The sequence below is a fragment of the Antechinus flavipes genome, chromosome 2 (genome assembly GCF_016432865.1).
Source record: "Antechinus flavipes isolate AdamAnt ecotype Samford, QLD, Australia chromosome 2, AdamAnt_v2, whole genome shotgun sequence".
Classification (NCBI taxonomy): domain Eukaryota; kingdom Metazoa; phylum Chordata; class Mammalia; order Dasyuromorphia; family Dasyuridae; genus Antechinus; species Antechinus flavipes.
The window spans coordinates 240,294,585-240,310,143 of record NC_067399.1 but is presented as its reverse complement, the minus strand read 5'-3'; the positions used below and the strand labels follow the sequence as shown (position 1 = coordinate 240,310,143).

Below are 15,559 nucleotides of genomic sequence, written 5' to 3'. Positions count from 1 at the left end.
CTATTTTTAACCAATCAATGACAACCAGAGTGATGTGGATTTAAGGCATGGTCCTTAAGAAAGAACTCTGTCCATCTAGTAGCCAGATATAGATCAGGACAACTGGAGATGGCCCCCTAGAGATTTCTTGTGGATCTGCTAAAGGTATCAAAATAAGACTGTTAGTGATATTTTCCTGATTCTAGATCAAAGAAAGATCTTTAAGTAGATTTCTTTTTAAAAATAAGAGTATTTACAGAATAGGCTAATATCTCAACTTTGCCAAATTTAATAAAGTAGCAAGGGCCACAGGCTACTATTATATCTCACAGCACAGCTACATGACAACCAAAATGGTAGATGTTAAAATAAACAGCAACTGGGTCATGGAATAAAAATGAGACTATATTAAACTTGCTTGCTGACTGCTTTGGGTGTAGCTGAAATCAACTCCTTCCCCTAAGAAGTTGTATAAACAGCATCTTGCTGTGGTTCTTTTGTGGCTAAATAACTGAATGTTTTAAACTGGTTTGATATTTTGGGCAGAATATGATTAGAAACTGCTTTTAGGGAAAGAAAAAAACCTCAATCCCAAGCATTTTATTTTTGTCATATTTAATTTCTCCTCATTTTCTTAGTATTTTTGTTTTTAAACTTCTCTCCTATCTCTTCAGTTATATGCAACTGGTCCTTATATAGAATCTATTCCTGATAGGTTAATAAATATCTGAGTTGCTTTAAATGGATTTTTTTTTCATGGATTTTGTTGCCCAGTTGGGAACAAAGAACAATAAAAGTAAGATAGTTCCAGATTGGGGAGGGCCTTGAAAGCCAGATTAAGGAGTTTGAACTTTACTGAATAAGCATTAAAGACCTGGTAAGGAATCTGAGGGAGAAGTGGTATAAGCAGATCTAAGTCTAAGGGATATTAATCTGCAGTGAGACGAAGGATGGACGGGGGTCTGGTGGTGGGGATTGGGAAAGATCAGTTAACAGTTAGGCTATAATTCAAACAGATGGTAATCAAGGTTTATACTAGGTTATAGCAGTGGGAGTGAAAAAGAGGGGGCAGATTTGCCAGGCATTGTGAAGATAAAAACATTAAGATGGAGTTAGAGTTGTAATGCTGTCAATGCACTATGATTTATTATATGTCATAGGCCACAATATCTCTTTTTCTTAAAACCTCGAGTTTTATACCAGCATTCTCTCAGTCCTGGATAAAGATTTTCATTGGATAGGAATCTTCATTTGAGGAAGTCTTTTTTAAAAAATCAATTGAAAAGAAATTCAATTCAGTTTGAGTAAAATTCAAGCGGCATATTGATTCCATGGAAATTACCCAAACTGTTGAAAACTAATGTGGAGGTTACACCTAACAAAAAAATAAAATAAAATAAAGCAAATCTCTTTCCCATTCCCTTTTTGGAATTCCCAACATCTGTATGCAGCTGGAACTGGTCAATGTCACAAATTATCATCCACTATTTATCAAAATTCAGATAAGAATACACTTTTAAAAATGTTCTGTCTTAAGTCAATATCAGCATCCTGAAAAAAACTATTTGACGAGAATTAATGGACTGTATAAAAGGTTGTGGGGTTTGCTGAAGTTTTGTTTTTGTTTTTTTAAATGTTCAATATTAACAAATAGGCTTACCTTTATATCACAGTTTTATTCTACAAGTCAAATACCAATATATCAAGAAAATTTTTCAGTACAAATTGATTTCCAAGTTCTAGTCAATAGAACCCAGTTTCCTTTTCTACTAACATTTGCATTCATTTAAAAGAATATAAGCTCACCACTTATTTTAGGCATTTTCAGCTGGAATGTTAAATAGCTGAATATTATATATGAAAGATATTACATTAAATTCCTCAGAGTATCAAGGGGTAGGAATACAACATACCGGTATAGAAACATAAAAATGATCTCATTATTACCAACATTTGAATGCAAATGATTAGGTTAAATGCTACAATTAAATACAAATTGACCAGAATTTCTCCCATGCCTTTGCATCTTCCCACTACTATGAATAGATAGATAATTAACTTGATCTTTAAATAAATTAATATAAATTAGAAATTTTGAAAGTTATTAGTATTTTTTAACTAGTAGCCCTGATAATAGGGAAAAACAATTTGAAGATAGAGTAAGAAATAGTTGTTGTTTGCTATAATCCTTTATGCTCTAAACCCAACACTAATACTCCTGTCCTGTCTCCAGTAAAAGGATGATGGTAAAAGAAAATAATCATAGGCCTAGTCATACTACATAGATGATTTCTAGTTCCCTTCTCTCTTCTGAATTCCAGGGCGACATTCTAGATTTAGTATAGGATACCTATACTGGGATGTACTATGGATGCCTCAAATTCATAAATCCCAAATGAAGCTTTATTAATTTCCCCCTAAACATGAACTACATTTGATTTGCCAATTTCTGTTTCTGATTAACCTGATAAATAGCTGTGAGGAATGACATTCTAGGTCCTTCACAATCTGGAACTAGCTTATTATCACTGTCCTCTGTTCCTAATTGGGTAACAAAATTCATTTTTTTTTAATCCTTTAAAGCAATTCAAGTAATTATTACTCTATCAGGAATAGATGCCATATAAAAACTAGCTGAGTATGATGTGTGTCTGAGTAAAAGCATCTGTTTAATTTATGGCTGCTAACTGATCTTTCCAAATGTATACTTTATCTCCCCCCACTGACAACCACAAGTTGAGTCCTCATTCCAGCCTTCACCTCACTACAAATTAATCTCCCTGAAGAGTAGATCTGCTCATACTATCACTCTGTTCATATTCCTTGGTCAGGTCTCTGTTAACCTGATAAAATTAATGTGATCTTCTTTGTTCTCAATCATAGAATTATCTATGAATCAAATGAGCCAACATTCATCTTCCTCTTCTCATATCCATTCAATAACCCAGGTCTGGGTTTTCCAATTTTGCATCATCTCTCACTATTACCCCCTTCCTCTTTATTCCAATTGCCTCTTCACTCCTATGGTTTCTTCCATTTACCTGGACTCTTGCAATAGCTTACTCAACAGGTCTTCCCACATTTTCTTCCCACCCCTCTCCCTTACTTCACACCTGTGTCAGAATAATTTTTCTTAAGCCTAGATTTGAAAATATCTTTTTTTTTTGCCCAAATTTTATTCAATTGCTCCTTCTTATGCACTAAACAAAACCAAAATTCCTTTGCCTAGCAATAAAGGTGTTCTAGATTCTGGCAGTACCATATTTTTCTAGCTTTATATCATTTATTCCACATTTTAACTAAATTGGACTAGGTAGTACAGTGGATAGAGCATCAGCCCTGGAGTCAGGAGGAACTGAGTTCAAACACTTATTAGTTTTGTGACCTGGCAAGTCATTTAACTTAGTTTCTTCATCTGTAAAATGAGTTGGAGAAGTAAAAGACAATCTATTCTAATATCTTTGCCAAGAAAAACCCCAAATGGGGTCGCAGAGAGTTGGAAATTATTCAAAATCAAGCATATATATAACTCTGGTTTCTGTGCCTTTTTTCATAATAGTCTATTCCTAAAATATTCTCTGTCTCCCTTTTTGCCTGTTGAATCGCAGCCTTTAAAACCAAAATTAGAAGCCATTCCCATGAAACCTCTAAGGGTTTCTTCAGAATTTAAGGTCCTTGGCCCTCCCTGACCTCTTGAGTGATAAATCCATTAAACCCCACTTAGTCAGTTTGTTTTGCATTTCTCTAGTGCACTTATAAAATGTTATGTGTATTATGTAGTTTTTATCATTTCTCCTATCTTAGAATTAGACTGCAAGCTATATGAGAACCTGGACCTTGTCTTATTTAAACAATATCTTCTCCAGTTTCCAGTACTGAGATTTTACAATCACTGCTTAATAAACTTTGAAGGCAGAATGAATGAATGTATGAATTCATGAATGAGGCATCTTAACTCCATCTTGCATTCAGTAGCCAGTTTACCTTTAAATTTATTGAACAGCTGATAGAGGGAAGTAAAGTTATCAAAGAAAAAAAAAAGAACTAGTGAAACACTTTATATTTTTCTGTATGACCAAGAATTTTAAATAGGAGAGCTCTTTTTTCAGGTAGTTAATGTTTGCTTTCTCTAAACTAGCCTAGTCAAGATCTCTGTGTGGCCACTATGGGTACACCCTCAATACTACTTTTTCCTTGAGATTATAAAAGACATAAAAAAAACCAAGTACGATTAAAGCTTAAACCAACGAATTTTTAACTAATATCAAAATGAAAGCTCTCTTTAAAAGAAAGAATATTATTTTTTACAAAACAGAAAACTGATTTCTTTACAATCACTGGAATTAGTAGTTGCAAATTTTTTTTTCAGATAAATTCATTTTGTACTGATCTCTTCATAGTGAGGCAGTGAGTCATAACAGATAGAGAGACCTGGTCTCAAAATTAGAAAGACTTAGGTTCAAGTCCTGCCCTTGGCAATACTATTGTGCCACCCTGGATAACAACAACAATAATACTCCTAATCATAATTTTAAAAGTTTTTATAAATTCTAGAAATTAACATTGCTTTATAAATATCACATTTCATCCTCTCAACAAACACTGGAAGTAATTATTACTATCTCAATTTTACAAATGAAGAAACTGAGGTAGACAAAGTGAGCAATATGCTCAATATCAAACAGCTGGTGAGTGTCTAAGACCATATTTGAATTCAGGTCTTTTCACCTCCAGGTCCAGGTGTTAGGTAAGTCACTTAGCTTCTCAGTAACGAAATGAACACTCTGTAAATAAATTACAATGCCAATTCATAGGCATTTACTAAGGGTTTATTACGTGCCAGGCACTGAATAAATGCTGGGGATAAAAAGAAAAGCAAAAAACAAAGTCTAAAAGTGTTTATATTCAAATGGGGATGGACAACACACATACAACTATGTATAAAAAAATCATGTACTGTGTCAATGGAAGATTGGAAGGGACTGTGGAAGATGTCCTGAAGAAAATGACATTTGAGCTGAGTCTTGAAGGAAGCCAAAGAAGATACTGACCTTCATTGTTAAAAAGAGTTTCCATCTGGCACTGGGAGAGGGAGTTTCCTTGTCTGGAAATTCCCTATACCAGTGTCGTGGCAGGTTTAGTTACAATCCCCTCTTCCTATGCTCTCCACATTTCCCAAATGGCTTCATTTATGAGGATGTGGAATCATAATCTAAATAGAACTTTGGAACGCATTTGAATGTGGAGGAGTCTAATGTAAGACATAGACTAGAAATTAAATAAAAGCATGAACTGTGAAAGTCATGGGCTGCATCAGCAAAATGGACAGAACTATATTGTGTAAGCCAGTACTGAAAGAGGTCAACTGTGTTTCCAAACTCTCAATAAAATCTGTGCCAGTGGGAGATGGTTCAGAATACACTCTGGTGAAAGATTCCTTTTCCTCCCTTTAAATCAGCTCCTATTTTTCCTACAGGACAATCTTGATTATAGAATATAAACAGTCAGATACTACATGGGTCAACAAGCTTACAAGAAGAATTTCAGAGACCCTCACACACCTATTTGAAAATCAATCTTTATCTTTTGGTCTCTATCAATTAAAACTTATTTAACAACTTTGTTGGATTCAATTCAGTTTTCTATTTTTAAATATATATATATTTTAAAGCATTCTAAGTAAGGGCAGATGGGGTAAGGGGGAACCAGGCTGCTTCGATGTGACTGTACTCAATATCAAGAAATATTTTAGGTTAAAAGGACAGTTGCCCTCCATGACCACTAGCATCCCTTATAGCTGATAATGGATATTGTAGGAATTGGCAAGAACTTAGAAACAGAAGGAATCTTAGAGATAACCTAGCTAGTGAGCTATCAGTTTAACTAAGTCATTATTAATGGATTCTTCCAAACTAATTAAAGGGCAACCCAGGCAAGCAACAGTGGAAATAGTTTTTACCACCGATTCTACTTTGTCCTCACTTTATCTTCCTTTGGATCAAGAATTGACATTCCTTTACCGTCCCTCATCACTGAAATAAAAGAAGATTAATTACTGGGGCATTCATTTGTTATGAAAAAGTCCCCATATTGGGGATTCTATATGTCTGCTAATATGTTAATCTACTGTATAACGAGTTTAAAAGTATATGCTTTCTAAAAATAAATAATACCAAAATATATATATATATATATATATATATACATATATATACTTTCTTCCCAAACTTCTTAAGTATTTAATCAAAACCTATTCTGAAAAGAAGTAGATTATCAAGTACAAAGTATATTTAAAAAGCACTTATCAGTCTCTCTGGTCAGTTCATTTACTTGGTTGTGGTGCTCATGAGCTTGAGGTTATAGATCCAAAAGCTGAACATATCTAGATAGAGATAGGTAAATACAAGATCATAAGGTAATTTGAGCATAGAAATAACATTAACGGCAGAAAGACAGGGATCAGAAAAGTATTAATAAATGGGACAGTTGGTGCCTGAACTTATCTAGGAAGGAAATACAAATTCTAAGAGGTAGTAATGAGGAAAGAGTGTATTATGAAAATGGATAGCCATCTGTGAGAAAGCATGGAAGAAAAAGATAAGAACAGCAAGTAGTCTAGTTTGGTTATAGTTTGTGTTATGAAGTAAGTTTGAAAATATGAGTTAATACCAGATTGTATAGCATGTTAAATGAGAGGCAAAGATGACTATATTTTATACCTAAGGGAATTGTTTATGGACCTTGAGCATGAGTAATTATGATCAAACATGCTTAAGAGAGATACTGGAACCAGGGAGATCAATTCAAAGGCTATAATAGGCTACTGGAAAGTGATTAGAAAATAGGACACAGATAGAAGTGATATTATGGCAGTAAAATGTACAATAATACTGGGGAAAAAACCCACAAAACTAATAATGATGGGTCAGCAACACTTTGTTCACAAAGAACAATTTACCTTTATTCATTACTATTGCTTAACCAAAAAAAAAATGTCAGTGGTAAGACCCTGGTATCGGACTCAGGTATGTTTATATCTTACATGTTGTATACAGAAAGGGATAGACTAGAGAAATTAATCAAGCTATGGTTACAGATGACATGAATATCACTACATCTCATGAATAATACATGTTTCTCTCCTTTTGCTTTCTCTCAGCTCAAAAACAGACAAAGGAACTTAGATCTTAGCTTAAGATATTCCTTCCCATTCTCAATATTGGTGTATTTGTGGTAGCCAAAAAGTCAATAACTATTTGTTCTTTTAGTCAATGAGAGGTGATGGAGAGTATACTAGTTCAGAAGAAGTCAATGGGAAAGACTCTAATGGTCAAGTAAGTAAACTGTTTTGGTGATGGGCTCAGTAGAAGATTATTTTCAATCAAATGAACTAGAGTGGTGGCTTTAGCTGAAGATTATTTTCAATCAAATGAACTAGAGTGGTGGGTTTAGCTGAAGATTATTTTCAATCATTGTTTTCAAATTCAGTTTGCATAATCTTGGGCATAGGAACTGTAAGATTTTAGATCTGGAAAAATAATTTAATATTTACCTAGACTAGGGATTCTTAACCTGAGGTCTATATGTTTGATTCCTCTTTAAAAAATATTTTGATAGCTTTTATTTCAGTATAAATAACATCTTTTACAATTCTATATTTTCTGTTTCATGGTTTTAAAAACATTATTCTGAAAGGGGCTTCATAAGCTTCATCAGACTATTGAAGGGGTCCATCACAAAAAAGATTAATGATTCCTGACCTAGTGCTAACTCCTGTTTACAAATAAGAAAATGGAGACAAAGATCAGGGGGCTTGACTAAGATCTTTATTTAAGGTAGCAGATTCCATATTCTAGGCCAAGTTTTTTTTAGCTCTAAATCCAGCATTTTCCTCACACTACTCTGGTGCCTCCCACTGACAAGTATTTGCTGAATACCTATGTGCTGCATGAGACATTATGGTGAATAAAGAAGTGTCCCTATTGTATACCATTCTAAAAGAATTTATAATATATTTTAATATTTTATTTTTCCCAAATGCTTATAAAAACTTTTTTTAATTTTTGTTTTTTACAATTTTGAGTTCCAAATTTTCTCCTACCCTTTTTCCCCTCACCCCTTATTGAGAATGCATTATAAACATGAAGTCACTAAAACATTATTCCATATCAATCAAGCTAAAAGAAAACAGGCAAAAAACAAGATGAAGAAAAATAAAGAAAGTAAAATAATAGCATTTTTTTTTTATCTGTATTTGGATTCTATCAGTTTTTTTCTCTGGAGGTATACAGCATTTTTTATTATAAGTCCTTCAGAATTATCTTGATTTTTTTTTTTTATTGTAGGGAATAGCTAAGTCATTCACAAGTGGTTGTCCTTACAATATTACTATCAGTGTATACAATATTCTTCTAGTTCTGCTCACTTCAATTTGCATCCTTTCATGTGTTTCCAGATTTTTTCTGAAAATATCTTGCTCATCATTTCAATAAATAGCCCAGTAGTATTCCATCACAATCATTTGTTGCAACTTGTTCAGCCATTCCCCAATTGAGAATTATAATCTAATCAGGGAGAGAAAATTAATTCTTAGGAAGCAATGATAAGTGTATAAAGTCTATATAGTCAAAAAGAATGAGAGAAGAAAGTATTTTCCTATATAGCTGCAAGAGACTACAAAAAGCATCATGGATCAAAAAGTATTTTCTTTGAGGGCTCCTACACATATTCAATTCCTAGTTAAACTAAGTCTGGAAGATCTGTATTCATATCTGGCCTCAGATAACTTGTCTACCTTTTTCCTCATGTATAAAAAATAATAATCTATAAAATCTATAAAAAGTAATAATAGCATCTCTTCACAAGATTGTGATCAAATGAGATATTTGTAGAGCCCTTAGCATACTACTTGTCACACAATAGGCACTAAGTAAATTTTTGTTCTCTTCTCCCTAATTTTACTGTTTTTGTTCAGTCAGTTCAGTAGTGTCTGAGTCAAAAAGACCCTGTTTGGGGTTTTCTTGATAAAGACATTGGAGTGGTTTGTCATTTCCTTCTCTAGCTCATTTTATACATGAGAAAACTAAAGCAAACGTATTAAATGTCTTGCTTAGGGTCACACAGCAAGTAAATATCTGAGATGGAGAGTTCACATCTATCCTAACTGCCCCTTCCCCTAAAATAAATTAAATTAAACATATTATTTTATATTTTATTTCCCCAATATAAGGTAAATATAAAATAATACAAATTAAAGAATTTTAAAGTAAAATTTTTACTCATTGTGAATAATGTTACAATTCAATTCCTAGTTAAACTAAGTCTGGAAGATCTGTATTCATATCATAACAAATTACCTTCAGAGCACTTCAAAAGTATCATTTGCATTCAACTACTAAGGTAACCGAATCATTTTTAAGTAATTAAGAAATCATTTTCAAAACAGAATCACAGAATCTTAAAGTTGTAAGGGACCCCAGAGGCTATCCATTCAATCCCTTCCTGGAAAAGGGGAGGGAAAAAAAGAGTTCTACAAGATCTTAGACAAGTAGTGATCCAGTCTTTGCTTAAAGACTTCCAAGAGCATGTGCATGGAGTTGTGAACTGATCCAGCCATTTTGGGGAGTAAATCAGAACTATGCCCAAAGATCTATGAAAGTGATCCAGCAGTGTCTCTCTACTGGGTCCGTATCCTAAAGAGATCATAAAACAGGGGAAAGGACCACATGTGCAAAAATGTATGTAGCCACCCTTTTTGTGGTGGCAAGAAATAAAAAATTGAGTGTATGCTCATCAGTTGGGGAATAGCTAAGAAAGTTATAGTTGTAGTGGAATATTACTGTTCTATAAAAAATGATGAGCAGAAAAGCCTGGAAAGACTTACATGAACTGATGCTGAATCTAGTGAGCAGAACCAGGAGAACATTGTACACAGTAACAGCAAGATTATATAATGATCAACTATGATAAACTCTTCTCAGCAATATATTGATACAAGACAATTCCAGTAGCTTTGGGGTTTAAAACGCCATCTATATCCAGAGAGAGAATTATGGAGATTAAATGCAGATAGAAGCATACTATTTTTATCTTTTAAAAAAATTGTTTGCTTTTTCTTTCTTGTGGTTTTCCCTTTTGATTTTTCTTTCACAAGATGACTAATATGGAAACATTTTTAAAATGACTGCACATGTATAATCTATATTAGATTGCTTGCTGTCTTGTAGGGGAGAGGTAAGGGAAAGAGAGAAAAAAAGAACTCAAAATTTTACAAAAATGAATGCTGAAGGTTATCTCTACATGAAATTGGAAAAAATAAATATTATTTAATTTTTTTTTTAATTTTCAAGACTTTTAGCAGGAGAAATATATTGCCTTCTGATGCAGTTAGGAGAGAGAGTGCTGGGTCTGGAGTGAAGAAGTCCTGAATTCAAATCCAGCCTTAGATATTTATCAGCTGTGTGATCCTTTTTCTACCGCAGTTTCCTCAACTGTAAAATGATGATAACATCACCTACCTCCCAGGGTTGTTGTGAGAATCAATGAGATAATATTTGTAAAGTATGGTGGTAGCTAGATGATGCCATAGTGCACGGAGCTCCAGGTCTAGCATTGGGAAGATTCATCTTCCTGAATTCAATATGGTGTCAGATACTTACTAGCTGGATGACCTTAGATCAGTCACTTAACCCTGTTTGCCTTGGTTTCTCCATCTGTAAAATGATCTGGAGAAGGAAATGGCAAAAACAATTGCAAGAAAATCCCAAATGGGATCAACAAAGACTGAAAGGACTGAACAACAATATCCTCTCTCCCAAAGGCCAGCTCAGGTTGAGGAAGATGATTAATTTGCAAAACAAAGTCGTTTCTAGCATTAAATAACTAAATACACACTAAATCTCACAACAGAGATTAATTTAAGCCACTTTAGAGAATTATCAATAGTAGTCTAAGGGTCAGTAGAGATATGTTGATGAAGCTGATTGAAAAGAACATAAATTTCAGAGATGCTGAACAAAGTGACAGAATTCAAGATGCGCTAAGTAAGTTTCACAGGATGACACAGACATTTTGGCTTTTTTCCCGTTTCTTGTCCTTTTACAAGTGACCTCTTTCTATTTATATTCTGCAACACCTTCTCAAATTCAAAGTGACTGACTCCACTTACTTTATTTTGTTACAGACAGAGACAGAGAGAGAGAGAAGTAGAGAGGGAGGAAGGAGAGAGAGAGAGAGAGAGAATTTTAGGATTTAAGATCTTTTGAAATTGACTAGCAAATATACTGTTTACCTTCCTCTACAACAAAATTTCCTTCTTCCTATCCCATTCTTTTTCTGATTTTGGAATATCTGAGATCCCCCAGTTTGCAAACTTTAAACTATTCTATAAATGACAGTAATTATTATTATTCTATATGGAATGACATAATGTGGGAAGAATATGGCCACCTGCCACTGATTCTCTGTAATCTGGACAGGAAGTGCACTTAACCAATTAATGCCTCAATTACTCTACATGTGAACTGGGGGTACAATTATACCCATTAGGTGATTTTTAATTGCTCCCCAAAATGGCAAGCAGTGAGTAATCATCTAAGATCATAGATTTAAAGTTAGAAAGGGCTTTAATAGATCATCTGCTCCAACTTCTACTTCATAGATGGCTCAATTTCAAACCCAGGCTTTCTCAGGTCAAATATAATGGTCTTTTCATAAATAGAGGGAAAAAATGTACTTCAAGAATTGATCATTTTTAACATATATTGGATTACTTGCTGTCTAGGGAGAAGGGTGGGGAGAGAGGGGGAAAAAAGTTGGAACGCAAGGTTTTACAAGAGTGAATGCTGAAAACTATGCATATATATATATATTTTTTTTAAATAAAAGAAACTAGCTTCACAAAAAAGAAAAGTGTACTTCAATCTACACACAGAATCCATCAGTTCTCTCTCTGGAGGTGAATGACATTTTTCATCATCTGTCCTTTGGAATTGTCAGAGATCAATGTATTTAATCAGAGTTGCTAAGTCTTTCACAATTGATTATTGTTACAATATTGTTATTATTGTACATTCTTCTCGTTCTGCTCACTTCGTTTTGTATCAATTCATATAAATCTTTTCAAGTTTCTTCTGAAACCATTCACATTCCTATACCCTAATTTGTTTAGACATAGTCCACTTGATAAGCATTCCCTATTTCCAATTCTTTCCTATCACAAAAAGGGCTGCTATAGATATTTTTGTATATACGAGTTCTTTTCCTTTTTTATTTGGTCTCATTGAGATGTACACCTACTGGTAGTCTTGCTGATCAAAGGATAGAGAGTATTTTTTGGCCCTTTGGCATATAGATCCTAATTATTCCCTAGAATGGTTGATTAATTTTAATGTGGAAAGTTTATTTCCTTCCCAAAATAGGGTGCCTTTGGTCTATGTGTTTCCTGTTTCCAGATCATTCTAGATTACTTGATACAAATAACCCCAATTGTCCTATCATGGAAAATTGAAAATCTCTCCAAACAACAATTTTTCTTTGTAATGAAATCCTGGGTCCAGAATTCTTTGGAGGATATTGCTTCACTAATAATTATAGTACTTCTAAAGTTAGAAGGCCAATAGGGTGTGGGTGAGAGATGGTGGTGGTGATAGGGTCAGATCTAGCTATTCTGGTCCAATTTATTCTAACTGCTAGTGTTGTGAAATTCTCTTTGTTCACTTTTTTAGAGTGTCGTCAGTCTTCATTTTTCTAGAGAACTGATTGTTGTGTTTTCCATCAGACTTTGTACTTAACAAATACCAATTAAAACATGGGTCAATTTAAGGGGGAAAAAAAGCTGTTGATTCAAATGAATAGAGTATTGAGCTTAGAGTCAGGAAGACCTGAATCCAAATGTAGCTCCTGACATATATTAACTGCGTGACCCCTGATAAATCACTTAACTACTGTTTGCCTCAGTTTCCTCATCTGAAAAATGGCAATAATCACATTATCTACCTTCAAGGGTTATTGTGAGTATCAAATGAGATAATAATTATAAAGAACTTAGCTCAGTGCCTACCACATAATAAACACTATATAACTGTTAGCTATTGTTATTATTCTCTCTGGATTTCCTAACCATTGATTCTGGTCTTTGAGAATTAAGACTATGAGCTGAAGACTACGATTAGTGCCTATTCTCTGGCAAAAAAACAAACCTTAGTAACTGCCCAAGGGTTGACTTTTTTTGACATGATATCACTTGGTGTTTTCAAGGAAATGACATGAGATTGCTTTCCCTTTGAGATTATTTCTTGAAGCCTGGTGATCTCATGAAAAATGTATGAAATGAAACAGACTCACACTGGAATACCCAGTGGTAGCATTAGCTTGTGTGAGGTTGTCATCTCAGGTATATTCACCACAGTGGAACATGATTGCAATGTATTTTGAGATAAAGTATTAGGCAAGAGTGAACAAACCAGTTTAATCTTATACATTTGTCCTAAGGATTGGGATGCAACCAATTTATTTTTGAAAATTAACTAGACTTTCTTTAAAATGATGTTTTTGAGAGTCAAATTTTCTCCCAACATGATTCATAAAGCAATGTGTATTTTTGAAAAATAAAATAAGATAAATTTTTTCTTTAAAAAAAAAAAGAGTTAAATCTAACAAAAGATAGAACTGCATAGTCCAAAAGAATTGGCCTTTGAACCAGGAAGAAATTCAAGTCTGCTTCCAGAGATCTGCCTCCAGAGATCTGAGTTCAAATCCTATCTCAGATATTTATTAGCCGAAACATGTCATTTAACCTCTCTTTGCCTCAGTTTCCTTACCTATAAAATGCAAAAAGAAAAAAAATCCGGGGTAGTTAGGTGGTGCAGTGGATAGAGCACCAGCCCTGACCTCAGGAGAACTTGAGTTCAAGTTTGATCTCAGACACTTAACACTTTCTAGCTGTGTGACCTTGGGCCAATCACTTAAACCCAAATGCCTCAGCAAAAAAAAAAAAAAAAAAAAAAAAAAAAAAGAAAAGAAAAAAAGTTCCTATAGGGTCACTGGGGATTAAGTGAGTGCTTTACCATCATCATCAACATCATGGTGGATCAGTCATTTTTGCCCCTCAATGCCCCATGTAATTCTCTAGTACAGTTAATTTCAGAAAAGTAGCCTAGGAGTTTCTTCACTGAGAGAGCTCCTATATACCGAGTCACAAGTCTAGACTAACTAGTTTGAAGGGCTAGAAAGACTTGGGAGGAAAAAAATCAGAATTGGCAGGCACAAACAAACAAACAAAAAAGAACAAGTCAGATTACCTTCCACCCCACCCTTTCAAATGATGACTTTTTCCTATGTAAACTTTTAGGTTATAAATGATTAAATCTGGGCTTTAAATCTAAAAAGTCTTTAAGAAATTAAAAATAATAGCTGTGATACCAAAAGACAGCAGCAGTATGGTAGAAAGAGGGAATATGGCGTCAAAGAAACTGGATTCTAATATCAGTTAAATGGTTCAAAGCCATTTAATGACCTCTAGTCACTGGGCACCTCACTTCCCCTTTTATAATCTCAATTTTTTTCTCAGTAAAATGAGACGAATGAACATACAGTTATGTGTAGCATCTTGTGTTAGGTGCTAACAACAACAACAACAAAAAAAAAAAAAAAAACAGGAAATGCCTTATCCTCTATAGTTGATCTAAGAAGGTCTTTTTAAATTTTAAAAAATTTATTTTATTTAAAAAGCAATATAAGAAAAAAGAAAAAAAGAAAAAATACATAAAAGAAAACAAAAGAACATTGTCATGTGCCCAACAGAACATCAAGGGAGGCTTCAAAATATATTACCAATTCGGGGAGGGGGGGAATATATATATATATGTATGTAGAAGAAATTATACTCATGAGTATCCATCTTTACTTCCTTATAAATTGTTCTTTTGTTCTTTGCCGTGCAGAAGGTCTTTTTCAGACCTTTTATACTTTAGATCTTTAGAGCTGCCAAAATATTTTAAAATTGCAGCTTTTTTAATATCCTGAACTATGGTTAAGTCCCTCAATCTGAGGACTCTAGTATTCTCATCTATAAAACTGGAATTTTAAGTCTTTCCCACCAGATTATTCTAAGGAAAGGATTTTGTGAATCTTAAAGATTTCTAGAAATGTAAGCTGACTCTTGTCATCACTCTAAGAGGAATCCACTTTGCTTCTCTTCCTTCTGTTCTCTGAGCTTGAAGAGTTCTAAATGTTTAGTTGGTTTATATTTCCTCCCAGCCTATCTGATGGTAAACTATTAGGTTTCACTCCTTCTATTTTAAGGGTCAAAAGCTGTTTTGCACTGGGGCCCCTGCAGCTTATATCTTCCTGAGATTTTCAGTAACAGGGAACTAACTGGCAGCTCTTAGGCTTCCCAAGATCTTTCTGCCTCTCCAGTGCTGTGGTTCCAATTTATGGATCTGCAAGGATGCAATGGCTATCGAGTGCTGGGAATCTGGGAATCTTGCTCCCCTGCTTCAATTCTGCCTAGGCGTTCTTTATGACAATATTATGCCCCATTCTTTCCCTTTAAATACTTCCTTCTTGATTGAAATCATAG

At 34.0% G+C, this 15,559-nt stretch overlaps 1 protein-coding gene across 1 annotated transcript in view; it reads left to right on the top strand.

Moving 5' to 3' along the window:
• The window catches only part of BCAS1 (brain enriched myelin associated protein 1), a 144,018-nt gene that overhangs the window by 118,513 nt on the left and 9,946 nt on the right, over positions 1-15,559 (top strand). Inside the window, exon 12 of the mRNA XM_051976615.1 lies at positions 7,248-7,317. Coding sequence (XP_051832575.1) covers positions 7,248-7,317 — 70 coding nt within the window. The remainder of the gene's footprint in view (positions 1-7,247; positions 7,318-15,559) is intronic.